At 41.0% G+C, this 20,173-nt stretch overlaps 2 protein-coding genes across 4 annotated transcripts in view; both read left to right on the top strand.

Moving 5' to 3' along the window:
- LOC112612062 (zinc finger protein 492) overlaps window positions 1–20,173 on the top strand; it is a 446,617-nt gene that overhangs the window by 418,794 nt on the left and 7,650 nt on the right. The window contains exons 1-3 of one of the 3 annotated variants that reach the window (XM_025366126.1): window positions 14,299–14,313; window positions 17,990–18,116; window positions 18,612–18,707. In XM_025366126.1, the coding sequence (XP_025221911.1) occupies window positions 14,311–14,313; window positions 17,990–18,116; window positions 18,612–18,707 (226 nt within the window). In that variant the 5' untranslated portion in view covers window positions 14,299–14,310. Of the gene's footprint in view, window positions 1–14,298; window positions 14,314–17,989; window positions 18,117–18,611; window positions 18,708–20,173 lie in introns of those variants that run through there. The other 2 variants (XM_025366127.1, XM_025366125.1) reach the window with 2 other exon arrangements.
- Window positions 7,324–9,710, top strand: LOC112612777 (small integral membrane protein 20-like). Its single transcript, XM_025367694.1, has 2 exons — window positions 7,324–7,342; window positions 8,864–9,710. The coding sequence occupies exons 1-2, from the start codon at window positions 7,324–7,326 to the stop codon at window positions 9,130–9,132; spliced, it is 288 nt and encodes a 95-aa protein (XP_025223479.1). The 3' UTR covers window positions 9,133–9,710.

Below are 20,173 nucleotides of genomic sequence, written 5' to 3'. Positions count from 1 at the left end.
GCTCTGCTCTCCTGTACACAGACTGTCACACTGCCCATTGTCCTGTGATTCCTGGTCTCCCAGAGTGAGAGAGGATCCAAACTTAGAGGAAAGAAACTCTGACAGCAAACCCCTTTTCCTACAGCTGTCACCACAGGATTCCCACTCACTCACAAGCAAACCCACTAGATATTAATGTGTCCAGACCTCTCCCAGGACTAGACACCACCCTGAGAAATTTTACAACAGCATTTTTGATTCTAGTGTTTCTTGACAAAAACCTACAAAAGTGTCTACAAGTCTCCTGGCATATCCCAACCCCCAGACACTGAATCTGCAACAGCAACCTGTTTTCCCTACCAGCTGAGGGTTCTGGACCTCCTGTTCATCATCTCATCTGCCTGCATAAACACAAAAATCCATCAGAATATACTTCTACTTGAGCCGCTATCTGTAGCACAAACCAGTTCTTCCACCTACATTGCACTGTTTCCCACTCATAGATTTTTATTCTTTTAACTTTTATTTTTGGTTCAGGGGTACACATGCAGATTTGTTATACAGCTAAAATTGTGTCATGGGGGTTTGGTGTGCAGATTATTTTGTCACTGAGGTACTAAGCATAGCACCAAACTGGTAGTTTTTCTGATCATCTTTATCCTCCCATTCTCCAAGCTTAACTAGGCCTCAGTGTCTGTTGTTTCCTCTTTGTTTTTTTGTGTTATTATTCAGCTCTTACTTAAATTTTTTTGTTTGTTTGTTTTGAGATGGAGTTTTGCTCTTGTTGCCCAGGCTGGAGTGCAATGGCGCGATCTCGGCTCACTGCAACCTCCTCCTCCCAGGTTCAAGTGAGTCTCCTGCCTCAGCCTCCCAAGTAGCTGGGATTACAGGCATGCACCACCACTTCTGGCTAATTTTGTATTTTTAGTAGAGATGGGGTTTCTTCATGTTGGTCAGGCTGGTCTTGAACTCCCGACCTCAGGTGATCCGCCCACCTCAGCCCAAAGTGTTGGGATTACAGGCGTGAGCCACTGTGCCCGGCCTCAGTTATTACTTAGAAATAACATGCATTTGGTTTTCTGCTGCTGCATTAGTTTTCTAAAAATAATGGCCTCCAGCTTCATTCTTCTTGCTTCAAAGGACATGATCTTCTGTATGTGTGTGTTTTAACAGTTGGCCACACAGTATTCCATGATATTTATCTACCATATTTTATTTATTTATTTACTTTTTATTTTATTATTATTATTTTTTGAGATGGAGTTTTGCTCTTGTTGCCCAGGCTGGAGTGCAATGGCACAATCTCGGCTCACTGCAACCTGTGCCTCCCAGGTTCAAGCGATCCTCCTGCCTCAGCCTCCTGAGTAGCTGGGATTACAGGCATGCGCCACCATACCCAGCTAATTTTGTATTTTTAGTAGAGACAGGGTATCTCCATGTTAGTCAGGCTGGTCTCGAACTCCTGACCTCAGGAGATCTGTCCGCCTTGGCCTCCCAAAATGCTGGGATTACAGGTGTGAGCCACTGCGACTGGCCTATTTATTTATTTATTTATTTGAGATGGAATTTTTCTCTTGTCGTCCAGGCTGGAGTGCAATGGCACGATATTGGCTCACTGCAACCTCTGCCTCCTGGGTTCAAGCGATTCTCCTGCCTCAGCCTCCTGAGTAGCTGGGATTACAGGCTCTTGCCACCACGCCTGAGTAATTTTTTTGTGTGTGTTTTTTTAAATTTTTAATTTAATTTAAATTTTTTTTAGTAGAGACGGGGTTTCACCATGTTGATCAGGCTGGTCTCGAACTCCTGATCTTGTGATCTACCCGTCTTGGCCTCCCAAAGTTCTGGGATTTCAGGTGTGAGCCACTGCACCCAGCCTAAACCTTTTATTTTATTTTATTTTTGAAGAAAGGGTCTCACTCTGTTGTCCAGACTGGAGTGCAGTGGCATGATCTCAGCTTACTGCACCCTCAACCTCCCAGGCTCAAGCAATCCTCTTCTACTTTAGCCCCCCAAGTAGCTGGGACTACAGGCACACACCACCAGACCTGGCTAATTTTTTTGGTATTTTTTGTAGAGACAGGGTCTTGCCATGTTGCCCTAGGTGGCCTCAAACTTTTGAGCTCAGGCAATTTACCTGACTCACCCTCCCCAGATGCTAAGATTACAGGTGTGAGCCACCATGCCCAGCCATACTATATTTTCTTTATCCAGTATACAATTGATAAACATTTAGGTTGATTCCATTTCTTTGCTGTTGTGAATGACATGGACTGCAATGAACATGCATATGTCTTTGTAATAGAATAATTTATATTTTACTGGGTATATGCCTGATTATGAGGTTGCTGGGTCAAAAGGTAATTCTGTTTTTAATTCTGTGAGAAATCATCACACTACTTTTTATAGTGGTTGAACTAATTTATACTCCCACGGGTAGTGTATAAGCATTCCCGTTTCTCTGTAACCTTGCCAGCATCTGTTATCTTTTGACTTTCTAATACTAGCCATTCTCACTGGGTGAGATGATATTTCATTGTGGTTTTTCTTTGAATTTCCCTAATGATTAGTGATGAGCATTTTTTATATGCTTGTTAGCCACATGTATGTCTTCTTTAAAAAAACACCCTTTTCATGTTTTTTGTCTACTTTTTAGTGAGGTCTTTTTTTTTCCTATAAACTTAAGTTTCTTATAAATAATGGGTATTGACCTTTGTCAAAAGCATGATTTGCAAATATTTTCTTTTATTCTGTGTGTTTTTTGTTTACTGTGTCGATGGTTTCCTTTGCTGTGAAGAAGCTTTTTGGCTCAATTAGCTTCCATTTGTCAATTACTGCTTTTGTTGCAATTGCTTTTGGTACCTTTATTTTAAAATTTTTGCTGGCTTCTATGTCTAGAACGGTAGTTCCTAAGTTATCTCATGGATTTTTTTTTTTTAAATAATTTGAAGTTTTACATTTAAATCTTTAATTTATCTTGAGTTGATTTTTGTATATGGTGTAATGAAAGGGTTCAGTTTCAATCTTCTATGTAGTATTAGCTAGTTATTCCAGTACCATTTATTAAATAGGAAATTATTTCCAGATTCCTCTTGTTAGCTTTGCCAAAGACCAGATGGTTGTAGGTGTGTGGTATTATTATGGGCTCTGTATTCTGTTGTATTGGTCTATGAGTTTGTTTTTGTACCAGTACCATTTTGCTTTGTTTACTGTAGCCCTGTAGTATAGTTTGAATTCAGGTAATGTAATGACTTCAGCTTTGTTCTTTTTGCTTATAATTGCCTTGGCTATTTGGGCCCTTTTTTGGTTCCATAATTTAAAAAATTTTTTGTTTTGTTTTTTAGTTCTGTTAAGAAATATTTTTGATAGTTTAATAAAAATAGCATTAAATCTGTAATTTCTTTGGCAGTATGACCATTTAAATAATATTGATCTTTTCTCTTTTTTGTTTTTTTTTTTGAGAGAGAGTCTTGCTCTGTCACCAAGGCTAGAGTGCAGTGGTGCGATTTTGGCTCACTGCAACCTCTGCCTCCCAGGTTCAAGCAGTTCTCTGCTAAAGCCTCCTGAGTAGCTGGGATTACAGACGCCCGTCACCACGCCTGGCTAATTTTTGTATTTTTAGTAGAGATGGGGTTTCACCATGTTGGCCGGGCTGGTCTTGAACTCCTGATCTCATGATCCACCCACCTCGGCCTCCCAAAGTGCTGGGACTACAGGCATGAGTCACTGCGTCCGACCAATATTGATCTTTTTTATCCATGAGCACAAAATGGTTTTCCATTTGTTTGTGTCATCTCTGGCTTCTTTAAGTAGTATTTTCACAGTGTTGTCATAAAGATCTTTCACCTCCCGGGTTAGCTGTATTCCTAGATATTTTATTCTCTTCGTAGTGATTGTGAAGGGGTTCTGTTTTTGATTTGACTTTTGGCATGCATGTTTTTGATTTATAGAGATGCCACTAATTTTTGTACATTTATTTTGTATTCTGAAATTTTACTGAAGGGTTTTTTGTCAGTTTGAAAAGCTATTCTAGGCCTGGCGCAGTGGCTCATGCCTGTAATCCCAGCACTTTGGGAGGCCTAGGTGGGCAGATCATCTGAGGTTGGGAGTTTGAGACCAGCCTGACCAACATGGAGAAACCCCGTCTCTACTAAAAAACCAAAATTAGCCGAGTGTGGTGGTGCATACCTTTAAACCCAGCTACTCAGGAAGGCTGAGGCAGGAGAATCGCTTGAACCCGGGAGGCGGAGGTTGCAGTGAGCCGAGATCACGCCACTGCACAACAGCCTGGACAACAAGAGTGAAACTCGGTCTCAAAAAAAAAAAAAAAGAAAAGAAAAGCTTTTCTGCTGAGATTACAGGGTTTTTCAGATACAGCATTATGTCATCTGTAAACAGAAATAAGTTTGACTTCCTTTCTTCCTGTTCGTATGTCTTTTATTTTTTTATCTTGCCTAATTGCTCTGGCCAGGACTTCCAATTTTATGTTGAATAGGAGTGTTGAGAGGAGGCATCCTTGTCTTGTGCCTGTTTTCAAAGAAAAATGATTCCAATTTATGTGTGTTCAGTATGTTGGCTGTGGGTTTGTGATAGATAACTCATTATTTTGAAGTATGCACCTTCCATCCCTAGTTTGTTGAGGCTTTTTAACATAAAAATGTTAAGTTTTATTGAAAGCCTTTTCTGCATCTATTGACATAATTTTGTGCTTTCTGTCTTTAGTTTTTTTTTTTTTTTTTTTTTTTGAGACGGAGTCTTGCTCTGTCACCCAGGCTGGAGTGCAGTGGCACCATCTCGACTCACTGCAAGCTCTACCTCCCAAGTTTAAGCATTTCTTCTGCCTCAGCCTCCCAAGTAACTGGGGTTACAGGCACCCGCCGATAAGCCCAGCTAATTTTTGTATTTTTAGTAGAGATGGAATTTCACCATGTTGACCAGGCTGCTCTTGAACTCCTGACCTCAGGTGATCCACCCGCCTCAGCCTCCCAGAGTGCTGGGATTACAGGCATGAGCCACCACTCCTGGCCCTGTCTTTAGTTCTTATTATGTAATGAATCACATTTATTAATTCACACGTGATTTTTTTTTTCCTTTGAGATGGAGTCTCACTCTGTTGCCCAGGCTGGAGTACAGTGGCACGATCTCAGCTCACTGCAACCTCTGCCTGCTGGGTTCAAGCAATTCTCCTGCCTTAGCCTCGAAGCAGCTGAATTACAGGTGCTTGCAACCATGCCCGGCTAATTTTGTGTTTTTAGTAGAGACAGGGTTTTGCCATGTTGGCCTGTCTGGTCTCGAACTCCAGACCCTGGGTGATCTGCCTGCTTTGGCTTCCCAAAGTGCTGGGATTACAGGCGTGAGCCACCATGCCCCACCTCATGTATGTTGAATTAGCCTTGCATCCCCAAAATAAACCCTACTTGATCATAGTTGGTTAGGCTTTTGATGTCCTGCTCAATTTGGTTTGCCAATATTTTGTTGAGAATTTTTGCATCAATGTTCATCAAGAATATTGGTCTGAAGTTTTCTTCTATTGTTTTATCTCTGTCAAGTTTTGGTATCAGAATGGTGCCATTTTTAGTTTTTTGGAATAGTTTTAGTAGAAGTGGTACCAGCTGTCCTTTGTACATCTACTAGAATGCAGCTGTGAATCTATCTGGTCCTAGGCTATTTTGGTTGGTAGGCTATTTATTACTAATTAAATTCTCAAGCTTGTTATTGATCTATTAAGGGCTTTGATTTCTTTTTTGTTCAGTCTTGAGAGGATATATTTATTCAATAATTTTTCCGGCCGGGTGCGGTGACTCACGCCTGTAATCCCAGCACTTTGGGAGGCCGAGGTGGGCGGATCATGAGGTCAGGAGATCAAGACCATCCTGACCAACACGGTGAAACCTCGTCTCTACTTCAAATACAAAAATTAGCTGGGCGTGGTGGCGGGCACCTGTAGTCCCAACTACTCAGGAGGCTGAGGCAGGAGAACGGTGCAAACTCGGGAGGCGGAGCTTGCAGTGAGCCAAGATCGTGCCTGTGCACTCTAGCCTGGGTGACAGAGCACGACTCCATCTCAAAGAATAATAATAACAAATTTTCCATTTCTTCTAGATTTTCAAGTTTGTGTGCATAGAGGTATTCATAGTAGACTTCAATATATTTTTGTGGGGTCAGTGGTAATGTCCCTTTTGTCATTTTAAATTGTGTTTATTTGGATCTTTTCCTTTTTCTTCATTAATCTTACTGGTTATTTTATTTTATTTTTTTAAAAGATTTTACTCCTGTAATTGTTGATCTTTTGTATAGTTTTTCATGTCAAAATCTCCTTCCATTCAGAAATTATTTTGGTTATTTCTTCTGCTAGCTTAGAGGTTGATTTGCTCTTGCTTCTCTCGGTGTTTTTTTTATGATGTCAGGCTGTTAAACTGAAGTCTTTCTAACTTTTCAGTGTAAGCATTTAATGCTATAATTTTTTTCTCCTAATGCTGCCTTAGCTATGTTGCAAAAATTCTGGTATGTTGTATTTGTTCTCATTTTTTTCAAAGAACTTCTTGGTTCCTGCCTTAATTTCATTATTTACCCAAAAGTAGTTCAAGTTCAGGTTGTTTAATTTCCTTGTAATTGTATGATTCAAGTGATTTTCTTTGCATTGAATTACATTTTTATCAAGCTGTGGCCTCTGTGTGTGGTTCTAGAGTATGTGCCATGTAATGATGAGAAGACTATACTATGTTGTTTTTAGATGGAGAGTTCTGTAGAAGTCTATTAGGACTGTTTAGTCACGTGTTGAGTTTAGGTCTTAATATCTTTGTTAATTTTCTGCCTCAATAATGTGTCTATTAGTGCCCGTGGGTGTTGTAGTCTCCCACTATTATTGTGTCAGTATCTCATTCTCTTCATAGGTCTCTAACAATTTGATTTGTTTATGTGCACCCATCAATTTATTATAACACCTTTCTCTCTTCTGCTTTTTACCGTAAACATTCTTTCAGGTTCACAATTCAGATGTCCAAGAGTTCAAGAACATGTCCAGTGACCTGGTTGTTTTAGGAGAAAATGTAAATTAAAAATAAGAGGCTTTATTCACATACATGAAAGTAAGGGAGGATATTTTGTTCATCTGTTTTATTAAAGCATTTAGACTGTATGTAGATATTTTTCTCTGCTTTTTTGAAATATATGTAAATTACGTTAACAGCTAAATAAACCTTTTGTCATTCTTTTTGACTCAGGATTGTCTTTATTTGTAACTCGAGATTCATTGCTTTGTTTTTGCTTTGGCAAAGGTTTATTTTTTAAATTTTCGGTTAAAAGTACACATAGATTTGTTCAGAGTAAAGCTCATTTTAGGAGCACATGAAAGTTGGACACAAAGGTAGAATTAAATTTAGCAATACAGAATGATAAATACTAAAATATACATAAGTTCTTTTGACAGAAACTTCATTATCCAAGGTAATTATTTGCATGCTGAAGTACTTACAATGCAAAAGGAAGGGTGGGGTGCGGTGGCTCACTTCTGTAATCCCAGCGCTTTGGGAGGCCAAGGTGGGCAGATCATTTGAGGTCAGGAGTTCAAGAACAGCTTGACCAACATAGTAAGATCCTGAGTTTACAAAAAATACAAAAACAAAAAAAACAAAACCGTCAGCCAGGCATGGTGGTGCATGCCTGTAGTTCCAGCTACTTAGGAGGCTGAGGCAGAAGAATAGCTTGAACCTGGGAGGCAGAGGTCGCAGTAAGTGCAGATCTCACCACTGCACTCCAGCCTGGGCAATAGAGCGAGACTCTATCTCAAAATAATAATAATAATAATTAATTAATAAAAATAAATGCAGACTCAGTCACATATTGCTGCTTTCTGTTTTCTCTGTAAACTTTAAAGAGCCGCTGGGCACGGTGGCTCATGCCTGTAATCCCAGCACTTTGGGAGGCCAAGGTGGGTGGATCACCTGAGATCAGGAGTTCGAGATGAGCCTGACCAATCTGGTGAAATCCCATCTCTACTAAATACAAAAAATTAGCCGGGCATGGTGGTGCATACCTGTAGTCCCAGCTACTTGGGAGGCTGAGGCTGGAGAATTGCTTGAACCCAGGAGGCAGAGGTTGCAGTGAGCCAAGATTGCACCATTGCACTCCAGCCTGGGCAGCAAGAGCAAAACTGTCTAAAAAAACAAAACAAAACAAAACAAAAAACTTTAAAAAGCCAACAAAGATTATGATGCTTTAGGATGGAGATTGGTTGTTTTCATTTGTTCCAGAAGTAATTGTGTTGTGACAAGACTGCCAAGTGTAGGAGACTCTGTACTGCGCCTGCTTCTCTAACTAATGCTAATGATGAGCCTGGGGGGGGTCAGCCTTGACAGGGGACTTATTTAAAACACCCTCTCATGGACCCCTTTCCATACCTGCAGAATCACATTACATAGAGTGAGACCAACATTACCAAGTGATTTATAAGCTCATTAAATAAAGCTTGAGGCAATGCTTAGTTAATGTGCAGGTTTATTACATAGGTGTATGTGTGCCATGGTGGTTTGCTGCACGCATTGACCCTTCTAGGTGCCCTCCCCTTGCCCCCGACTTCACAACAGGCCCTGGTGTGTGTTATTCCCCTCCCTGTACCCATGTGTTCTCATTGTTCAACTACCACTTATGAGTGAGAACATGTAGTTTTTGGTTTTCTATCCCTGTGTTAGTTTGCTGAGGATGATGACTTCCAGCTTAATCCATGTTCCTACAACGGACATGATCTCATTTCTTTGTATGGCTGCACAGTATTCCATGGTGTGTATGTACCACATTTTATTTGTCAAGTCTGTCATTGATGGGCATTTGGGTTGGTTCCATGTCTTTCCCATTGTAAATAGTGCTGCAATAAAAATTCGTGTGCGAGTGGGTAGCCAGGTTTCCGAGAGTGCAGGGCGGTCGGCCGGTCAGGGCAGCCTGGGGCCCAACGCCATGTCCCGGAACCTGCACACCGCGCTCATTTTCGGCAGCTTCATCTCCCTGATCGGCGCCACCTTCTATCCCATCTACTTCCGACCCCTAATGAGACTGGAAGACTACAGGAGGGAGCAAGCCATAAATCAGGCTGGAATTGTTCAAGAGGATGTGCAGCCACCAGGGTTAAATGTGTGGTCTGATCCATTTGGCAGGAAATGAGAAGGCTGTCACCAGCTCTGATTAAGAAAGGAGATTTCTTCATGCTTTCAATTCTGCATGGGGTACAGTCAGTCACCTCATCGGAGAATGATGGCTGGAGAAGAAAACTCCGTAATACCATAAATAAGAGTGTTTGTAATAAAAGACTGTGCACAAGGATTAATGTTTCTCTTCTTAAGTATCAAAAGAACTCTGGAACAAATTACACCATTGGGAAGGTTTTCGTGATTCAGTTGATTTTCCAAAAATGAAGCGATCTCACCCAGCTGGGTTTGGAGCAATCTGCTTATTATTCTGTCGTTACCACTTACTCAAGCGAGCTGTGATATGAATACAAGCAACCAGTGGGCTCGGGAAGGTCCGGGTCTATTTTGCCGTCTTCCAGATAAGAGATTTCAGTAAAAAACTGCCATGCTGAGCTGCCTTATAGAGCTCTTTGAAAATGTTCAAGTTGATAAAGCTCTTTGAGGACAAGGTACTTCGTGCACCTCATGCTGAAGATTGCACCATGTTGGAAAATAAATATGAAGCAAGTCAAACTAGATGCATACACTTGTGTAGAAATCAATAATCAATTAATAGAAGTGAAAAACATTAAAATGATTAAAAAAAAAAATTCGTGTGCATGTGTCTTCATAGTAGAATGATTTGTATTTCTTTTGAGTATATTCCCAGTAATGGGATTGCTGGGTCAAATGGTATTTCTGGTTCTAGATCCTTGAGGAATCACCACACTGTCTTCCACAATGGTTGAACTAATATACATTCTCACCAACAGCGTAAAAGCGTTCCTATTTCTCCACAGCCTCACCAGCATCTATTGTTTCTTTTTAATAATCACCATTCTGACTGGTGTGAGATGGTATCTTATTGTGGTTTTGATTTATATTTCATCTAATGATGTTGAGCAGCTTTTCATATATTTGTTGGCCACATAAATTGCCTTCTTCTGAGAAGTGTTTGTTCATATTTTGCCGCCCCCCCCCCTTTTTTTTTTTTGTGAGATAGAGTCTCACTCTGTCTCCCAGGCCGGAGTGCAGTGGCACGATCTCTGCTCACTGCAACCTCTACCTCCTGGGTTCAAGCCATTCTCCTGCCTCAGTCTATCGAGTAGCTGGGACTACAGACGTCCACTACCATGCCCAGCTAATTTTTGTATTTTTAGTAGATGCGGGGTTTCACCATATTGGCCAGGCTGGTCTCGAACTCCTGGCCTTGAATGAGCTACCCATCTCAGCCTCTGAAACTGGTGGGATGACAGGCGTGAGCCACCACGCCCAGCTTTTGCTCGGTTTTTGATGGAATTTTTTTTTTTTTTTTTTTTTTTTGTAAATTTTTAAAAGTTTCTTGTAAATTCTGGATATTAGACCTTTGTCAGATGGGTAGATTGCAAACATTTTCTCCCATTCTGTAGGTCGCCTGTTCACTCTGATGATAGTTTCTTTTTCAGTGTAGAGGCTCTTTAGTTTAATTAGGTCTTATTCTTCAATTTTGGCGTCTGTTGCAGTTGCTTTTGGCATTTTCATCACGAAGTCTTTGCCCATGCCTATGTCCCGAATGGTATTGCCTAGGTTTTCTTCTAGGGTTTTTATGGTTTTGGGTTTTACATTTAAGTCTTTAATCCATCTTGAGTAAATTTTTGTATAAGATGTAAGGAAGAGGTCCAGTTTCAGTTTTCTGCATATGGCTAGCCAGTTTTCTCAGGACCATTTATTGAACAGAAAATCCTTTCCCCATTGCTTGTTTTTGTCAGGTTTGTTGAATATCAGATGGTTGTACATGTGTGGTGTTACTTCTGAGGGCTCTTTTCTATTCCATTGGTGCGTATGTCTGTCTTTGGAGCAGTAAGAGTTGTTTTGCTTACTGTAGTCTTGTAGTATAGCTTGAAATCAGGTAGTGTGATGCTGCCATCTTTGTTCTTTTTGCTTAAGATTGCCTTGGCTATATGGGTTCTTTTTTGGTTCCATATGCAATTTAAAGTTTTTTGTTGTTTTTTTTTTCCTAATTCTGTGAAGAATGTCAATGGTAGTTTGGGAATAACATTCAGTCCATAAATTACTTTGGGCAGTATGGCCATTTTCATGATGTTGATTCCTTCTATCCATAAGGATGGGATGTTTTTCCATTTGATTGTGTGCTCTCTTACTTCCTTGAGCAGTGGTTTGTAGTTCTCCTTGAAGAGGTCCTTCACATTCTTTGTTAGCTATATTTTAGATATTTTATTCTTTTGTAGCAGTTGTGATATGATTTGACTCTCTGACGGTCTATTGTTGGCTTATAGGAATGCCTATGATTTTTGCACATTGATTTTGTATCCTGAGACTTTGCTGAAGTTACTTATCAGCTTAAGGAAATTTTAGGCTGAGATGATGGAATTTTCTAAATGTCATCTGCAAACAGAGACAATTTGACTTCCTCTTTTTCTATTTGAGTACTCTATTTCTTTCCCCTGCCTGATTGCCCTGGCCATAACTTCCAATACTATGTTCAATAGGAATGGTGAGAAAGGGCATCCTTGTCTTGTCATCCTTTTCAGAGAATGCTTCCAGCATTTTCCCATTCAATATATGACATTGACTGTGGTGTTGTCATAAAAGCTCTCATTATTTTGAGATATATTCCCTCAACACCTGGTTTATTGAGAGTTCTTAACATGAAAGTAAGTTGAATTTTATCAAAGGCCTTTTCTGCATCTATTGAGATAATCATGTGGTTTTTGTCTTTAGTTCTGTTTATGTCATGAATTTTGTTTATTGATTTGCATATGTTGAACCAGCCCTGCATCACAGGGGTGAAGCCAACTTGATCATGGCAGATCAGTTTTTTGTTGTTCTTGTTGTTGTTTTTTAAGACAAAGTTTCGCTCTTGTTCCCAGTGCAGTAGCGTGATCTTGGCTCACCGCAACCTCTACGTTCGGTTGCCTCCCAGGTTCAAGTGATTCTCTTGCCTCAGCCTCTCGAGTAGCTGGGATTACAGGCATACACCACCACGTCTGGCTAATTTTTTGTATTTTTTGTAGAGGCAGGGTTTCTCCATGTTGGTCAGGCTGGTCTTGAACTCCTGTCCTCAGGTGATCTGCCTGCCTCAACCTCCCAAAGTGGTGGGATTACCATGCCCGGCCTGGTGGATGTTTTTTGATGTGCTGCTGGATTCGGTTTGCCAGTTTTGTTTTGTTTTAGTTTTTTTTATTTTTTATTTTTTTGAGACAGAGTCTCACTCTGTCACCCAGATTGGAGTACAGTGGCACTATCTTGGCTCACTGCAACCTCTGCCTCCCAGGTTCAAGTGATTCTTCTGCCTCAACCTCCTGAGTAGCTAGGAGTACAGGCATGAGCCACCATTCCTGCTAAATTTTGGATTTTTAGTAGAGATAGGGTTTCACCATGTTGGCCAGGCTGGTCTTGAACTCCTGACCTTGTGATCCACCCACCTTGGCCTCCCAAACTGCTGGGGTTACAGGTGTGAGCCACCATGCCCAGCCGAGAAATGAAAAACCCTCCAAAAAAAAAAAAAATCAATAAATCTAGGAGCTGTTTTTTGAAAAAATTAACGAAATAGGGCCGGGCACAGTGGCTCACGCCTGTAATCCCAGCACTTTGGGAAGCCAAGGCGGGGGGATCACCTGAGGTCAAGAGATCAAAACCAACTTGGCCAACATGATGAAACCTGTCTCTACTAAACATAGAAAAATTAGCTGGTCATAGTAGCACGTGCCTGTAATCCCAGCTACTCCAGAGGCTGAGGCAGCAGAATCGCTTGAACCCAGGAGGTGGAGGTTGCAGTGAACCAAGATCCTGCCACTGCACTCCAGCCTGGGTGAAGTGCAGTGAGACTCTATCTCAACTGGTTATTCTAGTTAGCAGCTCCTCTCTCTAACTTTTTATCAAGGTTCTTAGCTTCTTTGCATTCAGTTAGAATATGCTCCTTTTTAGCTCAGAGGAGTTTGTTATTACCCATCTTCTGAAGCCTACTTCTGTCAATTTGTCTATCTTATTCTCCATCCACTTCTGCACCCTTGCTGGAGAGGCATTGCAATCATTTGGAGAAAAGGCACTCTTGCCTTTTGTGTTTTCAGTGTCTTTTTCTTTTTACTTTTTTTTTTTTTTTTTTTGAGACGGAGTCTTGCTGTCGCCCAAGCTGGAGTGCAGTGGCGCAATCTTGGCTCACTGCAAGCTCCGCCTCCCAGGTTCACATAATTCTCCTGACTCAGCTTCACGAGTAGCTGGGACTACAGGTGCCTGCTACCATGCCCGGCTGATTTTTTTGTAGTTTTAGTAGAGACGGGGTTTCACCATGTTAGCCAGGATGGTCTCGATCTCCTGACCTCATGATCCGCCCGCCTTGGCCTCCTAAAGTGCTGGGATTACAGGCTTGAGCCACCGCACCTGGCTTCAGCGTTCTTTTCATTGATTCTTTCTCATCTTCATGAGTTTGTCTAGCTTCGATCTTTGAGGCTGCTGACTCTTGGATGGGGTTCTTGTGGGGACTTTTTTGTTGCTGTTGTTCATTTCTGTTTGCTTTTCTTTCAGTGGTCCGGTCCCTCTTCTGTATGGTTGCTGTGGTTTGCTGGGGGTTCACTTTAGGCCCTATTTATCTGGTTCACTCCTGCACCTGGAGATAATACTCAAGGAGGCTGGATAACAGCAAAGATGAATGCCTTCTGCTTCCTCTGGAATGTCTGACCTCAAGGAACACCAATCTGATGCCAGTAGGAACACAGCTGTATAGGGTGTCTGACAACCCCTGTTGGAGTATTTCACCCATTTGGGTGGCACGAGGAACAGGACCCATTTAATGAAGCACTTTTATTGTCCCTTGGTGGAGGGGTATGCTTCACTGGGGTTAAACCCACTTCTCTGGGCTGCTCAGATTCCTTAGAATTAGCAGGAGGAAAAGCTAAGTCTGCTCGTCCACAGAGACTGCGGTCACCTCTCCCCTTAGGGACTCAGGCCCAGAGAGATCAGAGTTCTGTCCCTGAGTCCCTGGCTGAAGCTGTTGGAGTTCCTGCAGGGTGGCCCCACAAAGTGAGGAGGGATGGGTCAGAGTCAGGCCTGAAGGGGTGCTGTAGCTGCAGTCTGGCGCAGTCAGTGTGTTGGGCTGTGGGGGACACCTCTTGGAACCAAGCCGTCCAGCAACCCTGTCTCCAGCAGGGGAAAAGCTCCGCCAGGAGCTATAGAGATGGCTGCCGCCCTTCCCCTGACCAGGGATAGCTGCCTAGTGTGTTAGACAGCTGTCAGTCCCAGTACTGGTTGCTGCCCCTCCCCAAGGAGCTGAAATGGCTTAGACAGCAGGCAGCCACAGCTGTGGTGCTGGTCACCCCCGGCGGGGAACTCAGCAGGCTTAAACCAATTTTAGCTGAGAGGTTGTTGAGAATCTGCACAGCTCTGGGGTTGGGACCCTAGGCCCCGGTGGCATGGGTTCCCGAGTGAAATCTTTCAATCTCTGGGTTGCACAGTTCCATGGAAAAAGCATGGTTTTGTCAGCTAAGTAGGACACTCATTCACTGCCTCCCTTGGCCAGGGGATGGGGGCTCCCCTGCCCTGTGTGGCTGTCAGGTGGGTGGCTGCACCACACTCTTCTTTCTTCCTCTCCCTGGGCCATGCCAGCTGCCTAGTCAGTTCTGATGAGAGAACCTGGATACCTCAGGAGCCAGTGCAGGATGCACAGGCCATTATGGTTCTTTTCGGTGGGAGCCTCTGATCACCACTGCTTCTAGTTGGCCATCTTTGCCCTGCCCCTAAACGTTTTTTTGTTTTGTTTTGTTTTTATTTATTTTTTATTTTTTTTGAGATGGAGTCTCGATCTGCAGCCCAGGCTGGAGTGCAGTGGCCGGATCTGACCTCACTGCAAGCTCCCCCTCCTGGGTTTAGGCCATTCTCCTGCCTCAGCCTCCCGAGTAGCTGGGACTACAGGCACCCGCCACCTCACCCGGCTAGTTTTTTGTATTTTTTAGTAGAGACGGGGTTTCACCGTGTTAGCCAGGATGGTCTCCATCTCTTGACCTCGTGATCCGCCCGTCTCGGCCTCCCAAAGTGCTGGGATTACAGGCTTGAGCCACTGCGCCCGGCAACTCTCTTATAATTTCTAAGATATGTTTTGTAACAAATTTTATGCTTGCCACACTTTATGTAAGAATTCAATAAGATTCTTCTTTTACAAACAAAGAAAAACAATGCTAACTGATTTAATTCTTTCACATGTGGACAGTGTATGCCTCTCACTTTAATTAACTAATCTCAAAGTTATATTGGTAAGCAAATTCTCCACTCAAAACCATTTTTTTAAGCACATTAAAAATACCAACTTTTGGCCAGGCGCAGTGACTCATACCTGTAATCCCAGCACTTTGAGAGGCCGAGGCGGGCAGATTACGAGTTCAGGAGTTCGAGACCAGCCTGGCCAATACGGTGAAACCCCATCTCCACTAAAAATACAAAAGTTAGCCGGGCATAGTGGTGCGTGCCTGTAAGTCCCAGCTACTTCGGAGGCTGAGGCAGGAGAATTGCTTGAACCCAGGAGGCAGAGGTTGCAGTGAACTGAGATCATGCCACTGCACTCCAGCCTGGGTGACAGAGCGAGACTCTGTCTCCAAAAAACCAAAAACCCACCAAGTTTCTCAGCAGAACCTACAAAGTACCATGTAAAATAACATGGTAGGAAGACAAGTGAGAAAACTGTAGCTGTAACACAGAAAAAGGAGAAAAGCTGTGATGCATACATCCTTGAAATGAACGTAAGACAAACAAAACTGAAGATAATTAAAAAATAAAGAAGCAGAATATGTCTTTAAATTCAGCAAGAGTGAGCTTTGCATCCTGGAAATAAAAATGTCCTCTCAACATGAGGAATCAATGTAATTTCTTCTCCATTGATATTTTCCATTCTGACTTAAAGTTACAAACTAACTGCAGAAGAAATACGGCTTATCACGAAGCATCTGCTACACAGCAAGCACTGCCGTATTTGCTTGCTGCATTTATACACAAAAACATCCTCTTGACTTATGGAACCCTCCCTAGTACTTATCTGAACAAATTTGCTCAGTAAATAAATAAATTAACTTATGACAATTTTAAAAATGGAGAGGAACAATAAGTAAGTAAAAGTGAGCTTATATGGGGTTCTCCAAGTAAAAGAAACAAATGGAATCTTCTAACTAAATAAAATATAACTTAATACACTAATTGTGGGATTACATCTAAAGATCGTTTTGTGTACACTACTAAACTTCATAAAAATTATTCTTATAATCCATGACATAATGTATACTTCATAAATTATAAAACAAAAAAATATATCTAAGAAAGAAGAAAAGTATGGGTCTAGCACGAGTACCAGCCAAGTAAAACCAAAGAAATTTCAAGGGGAGATTCTTAACCATANTGGAACATGGAAAGGTGTGGATACTCAGTATTCCTATTGGGGAGAAGCTGGGGTCCTTAGTAAAGATGGAGAGCATGTAATGTTGAGGTTCCATCTCTGTTCTCCATTAGCTGTATGCAGAACAGGATTTAGAAAATGCTTATTTAAACAGGATGGCATTTATTACCCAGACAGTTTTGAAAAAAAAATTATTAGGAGATACTTACTCTTTAGGGTGTGAAACAAAGACTACTGAAAATCACCATTAAAATGTACAGAACATGGGAGATAGTGGTATCTGGAACTTTGCATAAAACCAATGTTTCTTTATGATTAAATTCAGGCTATAATTTACTTTTGGCTGGGAGATACCATAGCAGTGATGCCGTGTCCTTCTCTGTGCATCAGCACACCATAAAAATTTGTCTTCATGCAGTTGATGCTAAGTCACTCACTTGGTTAATGAGCTCTGTGACATATTTTTTTCTATAGAGTTAATTATTTTTCTCTTAATTATTATATATCTTTATTCAGCAGATGTGCATGAACAATCACATTTAATCTGGTAGCTGACCTTTCTTAGGTTTTCTTTCCATTTATCTGTCTTTGGAAAATGAAAGCTCTCATCTTTGTTTATAGGCCAGAAAAACTGAAAAACATACAAGCTCTTCCACTTACTGGATGTTTGACAAAATAGTTTCCTTGGACTAAAAACATGGGCATTACTGGTGAGCTTGTTAGAGATTCAGAAACTCAGATTTTATTCCAGATTTTCTTTTTTTTTTGAGACAGAGTCTTGCTCTGTCATCCAGGCTGGAGTGCAGCGGCACGATTTCAGCTCACTGCAAACTCCACCTCTGGGGTTCACGCCATTCTCCTGCCTCAGCCTCCTGAGTAGCTGGGACTACAGGCGCCCGCCGCCACGCCCGGCTAATTTTTTGTATTTTTAGTAGAGACAGGGTTTCACTGTGTTAGCCAGGATAGTCTCGATCTCCTGACCTCATGATCCGTCCACCTTAGCCTCCCAAAGTGCTGGGATTACAGGTGTGAGCCACCACGCCAAGCCCAGATTTTCTGAAAAAATAATCTGCATTAACAAGAGCTCCAGTTTATCATACACATTAATATTTGAGTAGTGTTTTCTAACTGAATATGTCTTTTCCATCTGAAAAATGTACACAACTTATTCTGTATGATGTAAATATAGCATTCAAAAATGTACATGTTAGTGTTAATGCCCTCAATTTTATATTTCATCATCCAGAAAAGTATCATCTATACATTGATGTTGTGGATCTTATACTACTCTCTTTTCTCAGAGTTAGAGAATACATTAGAGAATATTTCTGTGTTGAAAGTTATTTATTAAATATTTTCAGTCACTCCTATAAGTAAGAACCAGTTCTCTTTACCCTTGTTTTGCCTTGAGTCAAATTAAAAATTCTGTTCCTGGCCACCTGGTAAATATGTGTGTGTGTGTTTGTATGTTTTTCAGGGAGTGTTGACATTTAGGGATGTGGCCATAGAATTCTCTCTGGAGGAGTGGCAATGCCTGGACACTGCACAGCAGAATTTATATAGGGATGTGATGTTAGAGAACTACAGAAACCTGGTCTTCCTGGGTGAGGATAACTTCAGTACACAATTCCTAATATACCCTATAAGTTTTATTTCTCCTTTTTTGTAGAATGGTTTTTGGTAATTTATGCTTTCAGATCTCTGTTTTGTTTGTTTGTTTTTAAACTTCAAGCTTCGTCTATGTAGAAAGGAATTTCAAGATGTTTCATTTTGACCTGAACTTTCCACACTCCTGAGCTGATCTGTGTCTTTTCGCTCTAGATTAGTGTTAATTTTGGAAATTTAGTGGCATAACATAACTGTTGCCCACATCTTAAAATGTAATTGCCACTACCAATTTTTGATTTAGTAGTACCAGGTAGTAAAATTAAGAACTTACAAAATTAAAATATTTCCTAAATATTTTAAATTTTTTGTTGTAAATGAGTATTTTGGAATTAATTTACTAGAATATTCTGTTACATCATTTTTACTGAACCCATTACCAAATTGATAATTGGAGAATATGAGCACGATTCATGCTATATTTAATAAAACAGGTATTGCTGTCTCTAAGCCAGACCTGATCACCTGTCTGGAACAAGGAAAAGAACCTTGGAATGTGAAGAGACATGAGATGGGAGCTGAACCCCCAGGTAGGTGAGAGTGAAAGTGAATACAACAGACAACACAGATGAGAGGTCCAAAGCAGAAAAAAGAAAAGTCCTTAAAATGATTTGAAATCTGTGTTCCAAAGGAAATAGTTTCTAGGAAGCCTGAATTTTTTTTTATTTTGCTCTCACAAAGAAGCATCTTCTGTCTCTTCTTTGTAAAATCACTAAAGATTTTACTTTCCCTTTGGTGACCTTCCTTCAAGTTTACAGTGACAGCCAAGACAGTCCTCTTCGTGGCATATAAGAGACTGCAAAATCTGACTGCTTCTTCGTTGTTTTTGAAAACACACAGATAATCTGCAAAATTTTGAGAAACTCTGTGTTAAACTGTTTTTTAAGTTCTCTTTTTACATCATGTCCTAAGTGTGTGAGAGTAGTGGTTTCTGTTCCGTTGTCTTTTTATTGCTAATTTTTCTGCACATTGCATTCTGTCTTCTTCTTATAGTCTTGAAGTATAGTTTGAAATTATAAAGTATGATGTTCTTGTGCTTTGTTCTTTTTTTTTTTTCAAGATTGCTTTGGCTATTCAAAGTTTACTGTAGTTCTGTGTGAAAATTGTATTTTCTTTTTGTTGTTGTTTGAGACGGAGTCTCGCTCTGTCACCCAGGCTGGAGTGCAGTGGCACCATCTCGGCTCACTGCAACCTCTGCCTCCCGGGTTCAAGCAATTCTTCTGCCTCAGCCTCCCAAGTAGCTGGGACTACAGGTGCGAGCCATCACACCTGGCTAATTTTTGTATTTTTAGTAGAGACGGGGTGTCACCATATTGGCCTGGCTGGTCTTGAACTCCTAGACTTCATGATCCGCCTGCCTCGGCCTCCCAAAGTGCTAGGATTACAGGCATGAGCCACCACGCCTGGCCGAGAATTGTATTTTCTATTACTGTAAAAAAAATACTGGAATTTTGATAGGGAATTTATTGAATCTAGAGATCATTGTAGATAATATGGCACTTTAATAATATTCTTTCAGCCGGGCATGGTGGCTCACACCTGTAATCCCTGCACTTTGGGAGGCCAAGGCAGGTGGATCACCTGAGGTGTTTTTTGACCCTGACTCAAAAACACTGTACTGTACATTTCAGGCATGTGAAGTATATTTACATTGTTTTATAAAAGACTTCTAGAAATTGTACAATAACCATTAAACAACTACCAATTTTTCCCATTTCCTGGCACTTTTCAAATACCATTCTTTTTTCTGTTTCTAAGAGTGTAACTGCTTTATATATCTCATAAAATCTCTGTCTGTGGCTGGCTCATTTTATTTTGCATAAAGTCATCAAGAGTTACTTTTATAGTTGTTAGAATATTTCCTGCTTTTTTTCAAACTGAGTAATATTTTGGTATTTTTATATTTCAAATTATATCTGCTGAACGATTTGGTGACCGAAATTTGCCTTGCTTTTACCTATTGACTTTTAGTAACAATGCTAAAATAATTGTGGGT

The sequence above is a fragment of the Theropithecus gelada genome, chromosome 19, assembly GCF_003255815.1.
Source record: "Theropithecus gelada isolate Dixy chromosome 19, Tgel_1.0, whole genome shotgun sequence".
Classification (NCBI taxonomy): Eukaryota; Metazoa; Chordata; class Mammalia; order Primates; family Cercopithecidae; genus Theropithecus; species Theropithecus gelada.
This window is presented reverse-complemented; position numbering and strand designations above follow the sequence as displayed.